Source organism: Vigna unguiculata, chromosome 9 (genome assembly GCF_037176805.1).
Source record: "Vigna unguiculata cultivar grain cowpea cultivar isolate G323 ecotype 2 chromosome 9, ASM3717680v1, whole genome shotgun sequence".
NCBI lineage: Eukaryota > Viridiplantae > Streptophyta > Magnoliopsida > Fabales > Fabaceae > Vigna > Vigna unguiculata.
This window is the reverse complement of record NC_140800.1, coordinates 40314057-40330425: the sequence shown is the minus strand read 5'-3', so window position 1 is coordinate 40330425 and position 16369 is coordinate 40314057. Positions and strand designations below refer to the sequence as shown.

At 30.6% G+C, this 16369-nt stretch overlaps 2 protein-coding genes across 3 annotated transcripts; both read right to left on the bottom strand.

Moving 5' to 3' along the window:
- Positions 1-943: 943 nt before the first annotated feature.
- Positions 944-4760, bottom strand: AME3 (Protein kinase superfamily protein). Of its 2 annotated transcripts, XM_028046640.2 has the most exons (12): positions 4491-4760; positions 4277-4403; positions 4027-4053; positions 3785-3938; positions 3630-3678; positions 3102-3216; positions 2838-2929; positions 2605-2752; positions 1829-1893; positions 1643-1740; positions 1362-1467; positions 944-1246 (listed from the first exon to the last, which is right to left on the bottom strand). In XM_028046640.2, the coding sequence occupies exons 1-12, from the start codon at positions 4551-4553 to the stop codon at positions 1109-1111; spliced, it is 1182 nt and encodes a 393-aa protein (XP_027902441.1). In that variant the 5' UTR covers positions 4554-4760; the 3' UTR covers positions 944-1108. The 2 variants fall into 2 exon arrangements, with proteins under 2 accessions (XP_027902441.1, XP_027902442.1); XM_028046641.2 differs by lacking the exons at positions 3102-3216; positions 4491-4760 and having other exon boundaries at positions 3785-4053; positions 4277-4409.
- A 2426-nt stretch (positions 4761-7186) lies between these two features.
- LOC146883972 (uncharacterized) lies at positions 7187-11445 on the bottom strand. Its single transcript, XM_085666387.1, has 2 exons — positions 10452-11445; positions 7187-7254 (listed from the first exon to the last, which is right to left on the bottom strand). Exons 1-2 carry the CDS (start codon positions 11248-11250, stop codon positions 7187-7189), a joined length of 867 nt encoding a protein of 288 aa, XP_085522513.1. The 5' UTR covers positions 11251-11445.
- Positions 11446-16369: the final 4924 nt, after the last annotated feature.

Here is a 16369-nt window from a genome sequence, read left to right as displayed (position 1 = left end):
TAATATAGAGTACTTGGATGAGGTTAATGAGTTATATATAAATGAAGTGAAGGGAAGGAATTCTTTCATATTGCGTCCTTTGTAAATTCAACTTGAAATCTGTGAATTATAAAGGAATCTTGTAAGGAAGTTATCTCTTATTTTATGTTCTTTTACAATCAAGAAATTTCATATTCTAGCCTTTTTATTTTGTAATTTAGATTCCTAAAAGTATGGTTAGCCTTTTACAATCAAATTTCTTGTTTTTTTTTCTTCTTTCGTTTATTTTCCAGTTTTCAATTTCAAACCAATTGTTTGACTTACCAGAAGGTGGAGCTGCTACTCTAAGCAGGAGCAAATCCCAATTGATGGAATGCTGAAGTTGAGGATTCCGAGGTTGAAGAAAACATTCGAGTCCTCCGTGCCACCAAAAAATTAATATTTTCAACAAGTTTTCTATAATTTTACTTTATCCCTCATGCAATCTTGTTTTAATATATTATTTTCTCATCCATCATACAATTTTGTTTTAATAGATTTTAGCCAGTAGGAAAGACAGATGAAAACTGATAGAGAGCATATTATAAATACTTCTTTAAATAAATAATAATAACAAAACCAGATTTTCTTTTTATAGCTATTTCATTGTTAGAATAAAAAATTATCTTCATTAAGAAAAAACATACAATTTATAAAATTCATGTTTAAAATCTTTAAAAACCAGATTATCACTCGAATTCTGAACATGTACAGATTTGTCATCCAATTAAAAAAAAATATATCCAATGAAGAAATACTATATTCGTTATTTCGATACTATATTCTTAAAGTATGTTTATACCCTAGGCCTTGTTATGCTGGTAGAATTTTCATACTGCGCATCCAACTGAAGAAAAGTGTGTTTGAGAATTAAAATTAAAAAAAAAAAACGATGAGGTTTAATCCTAGTTATAAAAAATGACAGTGAAAACAAAGAATGATAAAATTAAAATACATTTTAACAGCGATTGAACCATTGCTATAACTAATAAATAAATAAATAGATACATTCAAAGTTATAGCCTGTGCAACTGACAATCTCTACCATGGAATAATATGCTTCTCAAGTTGGATTCCTAATATGCTTTTCTCAGGTTGGATTCCTAAAGAAGGGATGATCGAGAGCTTGAAGAGCTGTTAGCCGTTTGGTTGGGTCATATGATAATAAGCCATGTAACAAGTCAGTTAAGGAGGACCTTGAAGAGTCCACACTTCGAGATACAATATCCTACATTAACAAATAATTATAGGTCATTACACAACCTCAATATCACCGAACTAATTAATTGAAGACTCAACCCCAGGAATCACTGATAAGGCAGACAGTAGGAAACATAACAAACCTTCAGATGACCGAGCTTCTTTACTGCATTGATGCTCTCCCTAGAAATAGCTCCTTCAGGCCATCTTAGTCTTGATCCACGCTTGAAATACTTTTCTGCGCCCTTACTACGTATTGAAGAGCAGATGAACAATAGAGATGTCATTGTGTAAATTTATTAAAACTCTAATAGTTCATTGTTCAGCCTTTTGTTTTCACAGACAACCATTGATTCATAAAATGTAAGACTCTCTCCAATTTGGAAGGGGAATTTAAGAAACAATCTATAAATTGACCACTTACTTGGACCTTCGAATCATGTGCTCTGGAATAGGTCCCAAAACTCTCTCCATCATTGCCAGGTGCTCCAAGTTTTCATGAGTCTGAAACAATGCCTCACCCTGACAAAAGTTCCACACATTAGACCCCGAGACTAGTTGTTCCAGATTCAAGTCACACCTAATATATATTCATAGATGGAAAACAAACCGTGCATAGTTCGATAAGAATACATCCAACACTCCACAGGTCACATGGATATGACCACCCTAGACCTGCAATTATAATTAAATATGCCAGTGAGAATACATTAACAAGAACATATTATATGCCACAGGTTCCGGTAGTCCAATTTTATTTGGTCAGACAATGCTCAATCAAGTAAATAGCCCATATAGCAGTCTCTGATGACCTCATTACATCAGGTCATGACTAGATTTGGCACTTCAAATTTTTTTTATCATACCTCACAACATCTACCTTAGAAAAGATCCAAACAAGCAGTCCACTTAGGGACAAGGTAGAAAATTATCAAATGTACAAGTGAAACAATGCGCACCAAAAGGTAGTTCAAGACAATAGACATAAAACAAGCAGTCCACTTTGGGACAAGCTAGAAAATTATCAAATGTACAAGTGAAACAATGCGCACCAAAAGGTAGTTCAAGACAATAGACATAAAACATGCAAAATAATGAGACAAATACTGTAAAAAAAGTCTTTTACTACGGTGCAGAGGATTCGCCAGCCAATACGGTGAACAACAAAAAATCCAGCAAAATATAAAGTTACAAACAAGCATGTTGTCCCTGGAAGTTTGAAAACAAAAGTGCTGTACAAATTGACAACATTTCAACATGTTAAAACACTATAGCCATCATCCATAATTTTCGTTCAGACACCGCATATTTTCTATGTCACACACCTCGACAGGGCAATAGAAAAACAAGTAAACATTCTGAGCGGCCAAAACCATACTTAGTTACCTAGAATAATCTCAGGGGCTCTGTAATGCCTTGTAGAAACAATGGAGCTATGATTCTGATTATCATATGCAGTACTACCAAAATCAATCAGCTTAATAGCACTAGACTTGGGCAAGCACCTGAACTGCGTTTCATCTGAGGAAACTCTCTGTACCAATCCAATTATTTTCCTTAAATATATTATAACTGAGTCTACAAACATTATTAAGTTTCCATCCAAAAATGTTAAATACCTTATAGCTAGGGAGCTTTACATATTCAGAAGAAACCAGAAGAATATTTTCTGGCTTCAGATCAGTGTGGATTAGGCGTAGTTCATGCATATCTGAATATGATAAAGAATAAGAAAAAGTTAAAGTAAGCAGACACAACTAAGATACACTGTATCCCTGGAAAAAGAAAGCAGGCTAAGGGAAAAGGCATGGTTTGATCAGTAAACAAGAGACTTAGGAATGAAACAAGAGAAATAAACTGAAGGCCAAGAATAATCCACAGACATGCTACAGACTCCAAAAGCTGTCGTCCAAATTCCCGAACAAGATCCACAGGGAATGGGCAGTATTTATTTCTCTTTAGAAAATCAAATAAGCTTGGTCCAAGCTTCTCAAAGACCTGATAACACCATTAAAATGCATTGAAAGGAATGTTTCTGCTCAGTTATCAAATCCATGAATAAAGCCCACACGGACATAAATGAAAACACTATAGCTGAAGAACTTAACACTCATTGGTTTGCAAGATGAATGAGGATCTATCACTTATCCTTCCCAAAGAACAAGAAGAAGAACAGATAACAAAGAGGAATGCACATAGCACTGGAGAAAAAAAAAACTAAATCTAGATTGATTCAAAATTTCAAGCATTCCATCCATTCTCAAAACAACAAAAAATCAACCCTTCCTCAACCCCACCTCTTAAAAGTAATGTAGCAACTCCTACTCCATCAATTTTCTCAAAATAAACTTTTTGAATATAGAAAATCAAGGAAATGAAATTTTTAAAAGAAATACAATAAGCATACTTACAATGCATATGTGATTTCGGTAATCAAACCAATTTCGGATCTGTACACATCTGCAAATAGTATACAGAATGAAATAAATACTAATCATCCCCTGATAGGATAAGCAATGAGCAATAAGCAAATTCCAGTATCCAGTTTACTCCATAAGATTCATACCGTGAGTTTCCTCTATCGTTCTTCGCTAGATGTTGAAGCACATCAACCTCGAGCATGGCTGCTTCTCGATATTTCCGTATGCTTCTAACTACCTTGACAGCCACATATTCTCTAGTTTGGCGGTCCCAACATTCCAATACCCGACCAAATGTGCCTACAGCACTAGCAACATGCTGAATGACACAAGCACAGTGACAATAAAATTAAAATCTTTTGTATTGAGAGGACACTTGACCGCTAACCTTCACCCATCTTGCCGAGGATTTTATCTGTTTATAAATGAAAAAAATATATACATATTAACACGAAAACTCCCAAAAATAAGAAAACAACACCAATCTTGCATTAGTGATGACAGAATCAAACAGATTAATATTTGTTGTTTTTAAAAGATATAGCAAATTAAAATTTAACCTGAATTAATCTGATTTTTCAAACTCGTCTAAATAGGACAATTAAATTACAATAAATCCCTAGCACTGAAAGAATTACATCTAGGAGTGAGATTTTCGCCAAGATTGAAGACATAATGTCCTTCGCGATCGTCGTCCCTTCTTGGAGGTGAAGCGTGCTTTCTTTCAATTCCTTCGTCACCAGGCACCGGCAGAGCCAGTTGAGGCTACAATGAACGATGTTAAAGCTGAGCATATAAACTTGAATAAAAAACCCTAATCCAAACCGAATTGGAAAATTGAAAGAACCCTACCTCTGGCACTGTGGGAGGGGCTACGTCCCATGCGAGACGAGGGCGTTTCCGCGTACGTTCCATGTGATTACTTTCGAATGAACGAATTAATAATCGAACATATCTGCGAACAAAAAAGATTAAATCTCTATGATTTAAACTCTAAAATCGCTGCGGTGGAAGGAGGAAGAAAATGCAGTTGCACAGAGAAAATCCTTTTTCAGCTTGCAGAACTAACAGGTCTTAGGGTTCAGGTTTTCTTTTTTATTTTTCCTTTTCTCTTTTTTGTAAGATGAGTCTGTGCTGATAGAGCTAAAGGACAGCGGCTCCTTTCATTTTTAAATTACGGGTTAAATATGTTTTTGGTCCCTCAAGTTTTTAATTAAATTTAGAATTGATCTCTCTTTAAAATTTTTAACCAATTTAGTCATTCATCTCTAAAAATGTATAGATTTAGTCACTTTAATCAGATTTATTAAGTTTATCTAACGTTTTAAGTTATGATAGTTGTGACCAAAAAAAAAAATCTAATTACTTATTTATTACAGTATACTTATAAATATTTAGAGGCAAAAATTTATACACTAATATATAACTATATTTAAAATATTCACATTTATATATATATATATTTACAATACTACATACTTCCTATATCCACATTGTTTAGTACATTTTATATTTTCTATACTGGAAGAGGAAGAAGGGTTATTTATTTACATTTTCCCCCTCATATGCGGTTTATCAAACAGGTGGAGGGAAAATGTTATGGATAGGATTCACTTGGACTGTTGGGGGTAAATAAAAGGTAACTCCGATTTGTCCTTCGATGACAATCGGTGCATTCGGAGCAGAGAGAAAAGTAATGGTAGAGTTTCCCGTTCCCTGAATTGTTACAGAATTATTCACTACATTGGTTTGCCATGCATTTCCCGGAAAAACAGCCACAATGTCGGCGAAGAAGGGATCAGGCGTGTTCGGAGCAGCCATCTATGATAATGTTGTAAAATTTTGTTTTTCGCACACAATCAAAAGAAATAGGAAAGTGAGACAAATATAAAAAAAAAAAATAACGTATCATAATAAAATAAAATGAAATAAAAATTCTCCCAAATCCATGAAACTGAATTTTTATTATACTTTTATAAAGATATTGATTAATTTTGTAGTGACTAGTCAGGATAAATGAGCTTATGGCCAACAAAGTAACTCAAGAACATATCATCTTGAGTAATACTAACTCGTTTAAATCCCCAAGGTCATACCTTCAACTACAATAATCAAATCTTTATTTATCATAAATTTTATTTCAATATTAAATCATATAATTATATAAATAAATAGATAGGATCAATGAATAATTAAAATATATATAAATGAATAAAAAGGGTCAATACGTAACTAGAGATAAATATAAATAAATAAATGAAAGTAAATATAAATTGAATAAATAGGACCAGTGCATAACTGGAGATGAATATAAATAAATAAATAAATATTGGGAACTAAATATAATTTAGAATGAGGTTAGGGACACCTCACTTAGGGTAAATATCGAAATAAAATAATTACGAATAGATAAAAAAAATAATCAAAGTAAAAAGATAAAGTGATGGATGTCTCCTTCCCTTACCTTATTTATGGTGAAAATTATACCAAGGTTGTACTAAGACTTTGATGATAAATTAATTTTTCTCCTTTTTTTTTCTTTCTCCTCTTTCTTCCTTCTCACCCGCAGAGTTTCTTCTTCTGTTCCTCTTTTTTTTTTTTCTTCTGTGGTTCTCAATATCTCTTCTTCATTCTATTTATACTCCTATGTGTAATGATTACTTTAGTTCAACATTAACCTCATTTTCTTTGGTTTTGCTTTTTACGTTCCAATTCAACTACTCATTTGCAGATCTTTTTTTTTTTTTTTCACAGTAACCTGATAAAGTGGCATTTATTGTCATGTTATCCTTTCATATTTTTTTATTATTATTATTTTTTTTTTTCAATAGCTTTTACGTTATCTACTTATCACTCTTTTATTCTCTATACATATATATAATCTTTTTTTTTCTTTAACAGAATTACCTTATACGGTAATCATTTATTATTAATTCCAATTATAAAGTCTGATAGTTTAATTTAAATATATATATATATATATATATATATATATATATATATATATATATATATATATATATATATATATATATATATATATATATTTAGATGTTACACTTACAGATTTTGTTTAAATGAATTTAATAGTGGTATGAATAGGTAATCTTATTTACAGTTGTGCATGTACAAAGAAAATAATTATTTTTAACAACTCCAATGAAGTCAAATATCTAATAGAATATTTATCAAATAAAAATTTCACTACAGTGGTAAAGTTGCCGTGTTTATAAGTATCAAAATGTTGATAAAGTAATTTCAACTTTCATGTCCTTAATTTATCAAAATGTTTATATTATTATTATTATTATTATTATTATATATATATATATATATATATATATATATATTTTGGATATTACAATTCTCCCCTACTTATAGAAATTTCGTCCTCGAAATTTTATTTTATTTTATATATATATATATATATATATATATATATATATATATATATATATATATATATATATATATATTTTGACTAAAATAAATGAGGATAAATTCCTCTTATTTTTTCTTCTAATTCCCATGTAATATCTCCATTAGCTTCATTCCACATGACCTTCACTAGAGGGATTCGTCTGCCTCTCAATTCTTTGATCTTCTTGTCCATAATCTGTACAGGCATTGCGTCAAACGTAAGGTTATTCTTTAATTGTACTGTATCAGGTCTTATCACATGAGTTGGATCAGAAATATATTTTCTTAATTGAGACACATGAAAGACATTATGGAGATTGGAAAGGAACGGAGGTAAGCAAATTTGATATGCAACAAGACCTATTTTTATAAGAATTTGGTAAGGGCCAATAAACCGGGGAGTGAGTTTCTCTGATTTCATCACTCTACCAATTCCAGTGGTTGGTGTTACTTTCAAGAATACATGATCACCTTCTTGAAATTCAAGAGGTCGTCTTTTCTTGTCAGCATAACTTTTTTGTCTACTCTGAGTTGTTCTCAATTTTTCCCTAATCATTTTGATTTTCTCGGTTGTATGTTGAATCATGTCAGGACCCAACACTGAATTTTCACCGGTCTCAAACCAACACAAAGGTGTTCTACATTTCCTTCCATATAATGCCTCATAGGGTGCCATACCTATGCTAGAATGGAAACTGTTGTTATAGGTGAACTCAATCAAAGGCAGGTATCGATCCCAACTATCAGAATTTTTTAACACACAAGCTCTCAACAAATCTTCCAAAGATTGAATGGTTCGTTCGGATTGTCCATCAGTTTGGGGATGATAAGCTGAGCTAAGGTGAAGCTTGGTACCTAAGGCTTGATGTAAACTTCCCCAAAATTTTGAAGTGAATCTAGGGTCCCTATCAGATATAATACTTATTGGAACTCCATGTAACCTGACAATTTCTCTTATGTATAAATCAGTCAATTTTTCCAATGAATACCTAATGTTAATGGGTAAGAAATGAGCAGACTTTGTTAACCTATCCACGATAACCCATATGGAATCAAATTTTTGAATGGTTCGTGGGAGGCCAACTACAAAATCCATTGCTATACTATCCCATTTTCATTCAGGTATATCTAAGGATTGTAGCATTCTCGCTGGCTTTTGGTGTTCTATTTTAGCTTTTTGACAAACTAGACATTTTGCTACATATTGCGCCACTTCCTTTTTCATTTTGGGCCACCAAAACATTTTCTTGAGATCTTGATACATTTTTGTTGTGCTCGGATGTATGCTTAATTTGCTTTTATGTGCTTCTTCTAGAATCATTTCCTTAATTTCCTCATTATTGGGTACACACATCCTGTCCTTAAATCTCAAAGTTCCGGTTTTATCTATGCCAAAATTCTCCCCACCCCTTTGTCCTATCAATTTCTTTTTCTTATTAATTAACTCATCACTTCCTTGTGCCTCATGGATTTGCTTTTGTAAATTGTTAATGACCTGAACGGAGTTTAATTGCATTTTATCATGGCTTAGGGTGACCGACAAATTCATGTCTCTAAATTTTTCTAACAAATTCATTTCATGAATCATTAGTGAAGAGACATGTAAAGATTTTCTACTTAACGCATCTGCCACTACATTTGCCTTACCTGTGTGATACTGTAATTCAAAATCATAATCTTTCAAAAATTCCATCCATCTTCTTTGTCTCATATTTAATTCTTTTTGGTCAAACAAGTATTTGAGACTCTTATGATCACTAAAAACTTCAAACTTTCCACCATAAACATAATGTCTCCATATCTTAAGTGCAAAAACAATGGCAGCTAGTTCTAGATCATGGGTTGGGTAATTTTTCTCATGTGTTCTCAGTTGCCTGGAACTATATGCCACTACCCTTCTATCTTGCATAAGAACACAACCTAATCCCATTTTGGAAGCATCACAAAATATAACAAAGTGTCCAGTAGGATCAGGTAATGCTAAAACAGGAGAAGTGGTTAATCTTTTCTTGAGTTCTTGAAAACTATTTTCACATTTTTCTGTCCATACAAAAGCTTGGCCCTTTTTGGTGAGTTGGGTTAAAGGCAAAGCAATTTTAGAAAATCCCTCAATGAATCTCCTATAATACCCTGCCAAACCGAGAAAACTGCGAATCTCAGTCACTGTTTTTGGTGGTTCCCATTGTAAAACTGCTTCTACTTTGGTTGGATCCACTGACACTCCGTTATTGGAAATCACATGTCTTAAGAATTTAACTTCCTCTAACCAGAATTCACACTTAGACAATTTAGCATATAATTTCTTTTCTTTCAAGATTTGCAAGACAATTCGAAGGTGTTCCTCATGTTCCTCAAGAGTCTTAGAGTAAATAAGAATGTCATCTATAAAAACAACCACAAATTGATCCAAAAATGGATGAAAGATCCTATTCATGTAATCCATGAATATTGCAGGAGCATTGGTCACACCAAAAGGCATCACTTGATATTCATAATGACCATACCTAGTTCTGAATGCAGTTTTTTGTATGTCTTCTGCTTTTACTCTAATATGATGATATCCGGACCTTAAATCTATCTTAGAAAATACAGAGGCTCCTCTCAATTGGTCCATCAAGTCATCTATTCTAGGAAGAGGGTATTTATTCTTTATGGTGAATTTATTTAATTGACGGTAATCTACGCACAACCTAAAACTTCCATCTTTCTTTTTAACTAACAAAACAGGGGCTCCCCAAGGTGACACACTAGGACGAATGAACTGTTTTTCAAGTAACTCTTCTAATTGTTTCTTCAATTCTGCTAATTCAGAGGGTGACATCCTATATGGTGCCATAGAGATTGGTCCAACTCCAGGCATCAGATCTATGGAAAATTCAATTTCTCTGTTAGGTGGTAAACCAGGAATATCATTGGGAAAGACTTCAGGAAAATTTTGAACAACTGTTATATTTTTCAACTCAACTTCCTCTTTTATTTTCATAGAAGATAATAACAAGTACCCTTGAATTTCATTCCTTAAAGGCTCACTTTTTGAATTGGTAGGTGATTTTAGAAGATTCTCAGAGTTTGGAAATATCACTGATTTCTTAGCACAATCTAAATGGACTTGATTGGAAGATAACCAGTCCATACCTAAGATTACATCTAATTGAGATAAAGGTAGACATATTAAATTTACAAGGAATTTTGTATTCTCAATGAACAGTGGGCAGTCTAAACAAACTTTATTGGTTATTACTGAGTCATTTGTAGGAGTTGAAACAACCAAACTAGTTTTTAGAAAAGAGGTCGACATATTAAGATGTTGAACACAATGATTAGAAATGAATGAGTGAGTTGCACCTGAGTCATACAGTACATTTAAAGTTTTTCCTTTAATAAAACACATACCTTGAATTAGATCATGGTTTTTAGCAGCTTCAGCTCCAGTCATGGTGTACACTCTTCCTGTTGTGGTAGGTCTTGTCTTGGTTGCAGTTGGATTGAAATGTGGCTTTTGTTGTCCACACTCAGAGAATATGTGACCAGGTTTCCCACACTTGAAACAGACTGGTCCTTTAAGGTGACAATCTTTAGCATGATGACCTTGTCCGCATTTAAAGCATCTGATATGATCATATACAGGTCTACTAGAATTTCCTGATGAAGATTGGTTGGATTGGGTCCTCCATTGTGGGCGATTGTAAAGTTTTCCCTCATTGCGTTTATTTTTATTTGTCTGGGGTCCAAAATACTTTGGTTTGATATTTTGGTTGTTCTCAAAATCTTCCAAAAATCTACACTTGTGAATAAGCATAGGAAAATCAGCAATTTCTAGTATCCCTACTGCTTTTCTCAACTCATCTCTAAGTCCATTTTCAAATTTTATACATTTCATCCTTTCCTCTGGGTGATAAAAGAAAGTAGAGTATTTTCCTAATTCTTCAAACTTGGAAGCATATTCCCCTACAGTCATACTTCCTTGCTTTAACTGCATGAACTCTATTTCTTTTGCTCTCCTCACATCATTAGGAAAATATTTTTCTAAAAACCTTGTTCTAAATACATCCCAGGTAATAATTATTCTTCCTCCTTCAAGTAATCTCCTGGTACCATCCCACCAATATTCGGCTTCTCCTATTAACATAAATACAACATAATTCACCTTTTGGTTGTCAGCACAATTCATAACTCGAAATATTTTCTCCATTTCTTTAATCTATAATTCAGCCTTTTCTGGATCATATCCTCCAGAGAATTGTGGGGGTTTGTTTCTCCTAAATTCAGCTAATCCTTGTGATTCAGGGTTTCCTTCAGGTCTTTGATTCCTCATTAGAGCAGCAGCCATGTCTCGGATAGTTTGCATTGCTTCAGTTAATTCATTGTTTCTTCTAATGTTTGCCATCTGGAATTATATGAGTTAAAGAAAAAAAATAATGAGCACATTTCACAGATCTCGCATGAAACGTCGCTCTGATACCATCTAATGTGACGAAAAAAAAAATCTAATTACTTATTTATTACAGTATACTTATAAATATTTAGAGGCAAAAATTTATACACTAATATATAATTATATTTAAAATATTCACATTTATATATATATATTTACAATACTATATACTTCATATATCCACATTGTTTAGTACATTTTATATTTCCTATACTGGAAGAGGAAGAAGGGTTATTTATTTACATTTTCCCCCTCATATGCGGTTTATCAAACAGGTGGAGGGAAAATGTTATGGATAGGATTCACTTGGACTGTTGGGGGTAAATAAAAGGTAACTCCGATTTGTCCTTCGATGACAATCGGTGCATTCGGAGCAGAGAGAAAAGTAATGGTAGAGTTTCCCGTTCCCTGAATTGTTACAGAATTATTCACTACATTGGTTTGCCATGCATTTCCCGGAAAAACAGCCACAATGTCGGCGAAGAAGGGATCAGGCGTGTTCGGAGCAGCCATCTATGATAATGTTGTAAAATTTTGTTTTTCGCACACAATCAAAAGAAATAGGGAAGTGAGACAAATATCAAAAAAAATAAAATAACGTATCATAATAAAATAAAATGAAATAAAAATTCTCTCAAATCCATGAAACTGAATTTTTATTATACTTTTATAAAGATATTGATTAATTTTGTAGTGACTAGTCAGGATAAATGAGCTTATGGCCAACAAAGTAACTCAAGAACATATCATCTTGAGTAATACTAACTCGTTTAAATCCCCAAGGTCATACCTCCAACTACAATAATCAAATCTTTATTTATCATAAATTTTATTTCAATATTAAATCATATAATTATATAAATAAATAGATAGGATCAATGAATAATTAAAATATATATAAATGAATAAAAAGGGTCAATACGTAACTAGAGATAAATATAAATAAATAAATGAAAGTAAATATAAATTGAATAAATAGGACCAGTGCATAACTGGAGATGAATATAAATAAATAAATAAATATTGGGAACGAAATATAATTTAGAATGAGGTTAGGGACACCTTACTTAGGGTAAATATCGAGATAAAATAATTACGAATAGATAAAAAAAAATAATCAAAGTAAAAAGATAAAGTGATGGATGTCTCCTTCCCTTACCTTATTTATCGTGAAAATTATACCAAGGTTGTACTAAGACTTTGATGATAAATTAATTTTTCTCCTTTTTTTTTTCTTTCTCCTCTTTTTTCCTTCTCACCTAGAGATGGCAAATAAACCCGTGCCCGTGGGTATCACCCGAACCCGTCCCCGTTTTGACGGAGAATCCCCGCTTTGACTGGGTATGGGTATGGGTATGGGTAATACCCGAAATTTTCAACTGGGGATGGGGATGGGGATGGGGATATATATATACCCGCCCAAATACCCGTCCCCGCTTAAATTACTAAACTATTTATAATTTATTAAATAATCTAAAAAATATATATAAATAAATAATATATTTACACATAAAATATAATATAATATAATATAGTATATATACATATAAATAAAATATACTTTTATATATATATATATATATATATTTACACATATACATGTAATATAATATAATATAATATAATATACATATAATATATATACATAATAATATAATATAATATATATAATATATACGTATAAAACAAATTAATCATTTAACTAGTGAGATCTTTTATAAACAAATTTATAACATTACAAATTTATAAAAATTTAAAAGAAATATATATAGATATATATATATATAAACATAAGATATCCACACATATAATATATATACATAGTAATAATAATATAATATATAATATAATATAATATATATAAATAATTATATATATATATATATAAACATAAGATATCCACACATATAATATATATATATACATAGTAATATAATATATAATATAATATAATATAATATAATATATATATATATATATATATATATATAACATATTTCTCATTCTCTTTGTTTTTTGTTATATAACATATTGGCAATTGCTTCAGTTTTAGATCCAAGGTACAAGATGGACATATTAGAATATTATTTTTATAAATTGTATGGTAATGATTTTGATCTGAAACTTAGTAGGATTCGTCAAATGTGCTATGATTTGGTTTTGGAATATCAATCAAAAAAGAATGAAACTTCTTCTTATAAAGCTACATCATTGGAGTTGGGAAAGGATGTTGATAATGATGCGAATGAATTTTTAGAGTTTATGGCAAAAAAGAAAAAATCTAGAACTACAGTTATGAAAACAGAGTTGGATTATTACTTGGAAGAAGATAATTTGCCGGTTACACAAGAATTTGATATCCTATCATGGTGGAAAACAAATGGGTTAAAGTTTCCAACCCTTCAAGCAATTGCAAGGGATGTTTTAGCTATTCCAATAACAACTGTAGCTTCTGAATCTGCTTTTAGTACTGGTGGTCAGATATTAACTTCTCACCGTAGTCGACTTCATCATATTACTATAGAGGCTTTGATGTGTACAAGAAGTTGGATATGGAACTCAAACCATCTAGGTAAGTTACTCAAATTTATTAATATTTTTTGTTAGTATTTTTTGTGAATTCTCATCTAATATTCTACATTTGGTGTTTGTAGGTGTTAAAAAATTAAAAGGAAAAGATGTTCTCATGAGTGAAAATGAATCTGATGAAGAAGGTACATTATATTCTAGTAATTAAAATTTTCAATTTCAATTATTATATCATATCTAATTTTTCATTTTTTTCTATGTGTAGGTGGATCGAATGCAAATGAAACCACTGATCATTTGTAAAATTAATAAATATTTTGGTTATTATAAAATTTTAGTAATGTGTAATTTTTTAGCTTTTATATAATTATTTGAATTTTATTTAGTTGTTATTTGATACTTTAATTTGAGATTTATACTATTATAATATTTTTCTTAATATTTGACATCATGAAAATCAAAAAGAGTATGTTATTTTAATATTGAATATTTTGATAGTATCATGATTCCGTTGGTGTGATTTTTAAATTTTTTTTATAAAAAATATTTAATTGATATATGGAACAATAAAAAAATGGGTATGGGTATGGGTATAAGAAAATACCCGTTACCCGGTGGGGATGGGGATGGGTCAAAAGTTGTATACCCGTTGGGTTTGGGGATGGGGATGGGGATGAATTTTTATTATGGGGATGGGGATGGGATCATGATACCCGTATCCGCCCCGCCCCGTTGCCATCCCTACTCACCCGCAGAGTTTCTTCTTCTGTTCCTCTTTTTTTTTCTTATGTGGTTCTTAATATCTCTTCTTCATTCTATTTATACTCCTATGTGTAATGATTACTTTAGTTCAACATTAACCTCATTTTCTTTGGTTTTGCTTTTTACGTTCCAATTCAATTCAACTACTCGTTCGCAGATTTTTTTTTTTTTTCACAGTAACCTGATAAAGTGGCATTTATTGTCATGTTATCCTTTCATATTTTATTATTATTATTTTTTTTTTCAATAGCTTTTACGTTATCTACTTATCACTCTTTTATTCTCTATACATATATATAATCTTTTTTTTTTCTTTAACAGAATTACCTTATACGGTAATCATTTATTATTAATTCCAATTATAAAGTCTGATAGTTTAATTTAAATATATATATATATATATTTAGATGTTACACTTACAGATTTTGTTTAAATGAATTTAATAGTGGTATGAATAGGTAATTTTATTTACAGTTGTGCATGTACAAAGAAAATAATTATTTTTAACAACTCCAATGAAGTCAAATATCTAATAGAATATTTATCAAATAAAAATTTCACTACAGTGGTAAAGTTGCCGTGTTTATAAGTATCAAAATGTTGATAAAGTAATTTCAACTTTCATGTCCTTAATTTATCAAAATGTTTATATTATTATATATATATATATATATATATATATATATATATATATATATTTGGATATTACAATAGTATTTGAATTGTTTACATCATTTGACCTATTAAGGTTAAATATATTTTTATCTCTCAAGTTTCAACAAAATTTAGAATTAGTCTCTATCGAAACTTTTGATCACTTTAGTCTTTCATCTTTAGAAATGCGTAAATTTAGTCCTTTTAATCAAATTTTGTTAAATTTATTATAAATTTCAAACGCGTTTTATAATAATATTTGAGTTAACATTTAAGCGAAAATAGATCAAATGATGTAAACAATTCAAATACTATCATAAAATGCACTTAAAACGTTAGATAAACTTAATAAAATCTGATTAAAAAGACTAAATCCATACATTTCTAGGGATGAATGACTAAATTGGTCAAAAGTTTCGAAAAGGGACCAATTCCAAATTTCACTGAAAACTTGAGGGACCAAAAACATATTTAACTCTTAAATTAATAATATAATTACAGTAATAATATCTTATAAATAATTCAAATTCTAAAGTTGATAAATTTTAAAATAATATCATATTATAATAATAATTTATATACTTTATAAAATCTAAAAATTATTTTGTTGGTATTATTGAAAATAATATAGAATTTTGTATTTATAACAAAAACAACAAAAGTAGTTGTTTTGTAAAAACTAAAAATTAAAAACATGTAGATAATTTGTGTGAAAATCATTAGGTGGAAGGAATATGAAAAGTAATCCAGCTCAAAATATTATTATATAACAAGGACTTATAATATTAATATTTTGTGGATAATTTATTTTTATGGGAGATAATTAATTCTAAAGACATGTTGTAAGAAGTGTGTTGGGTCTTATCTAACCGTAACATTATTCAAAATTGTTGATTTGAATTTCGATCTAATTAAAACTGAGAATATAAGA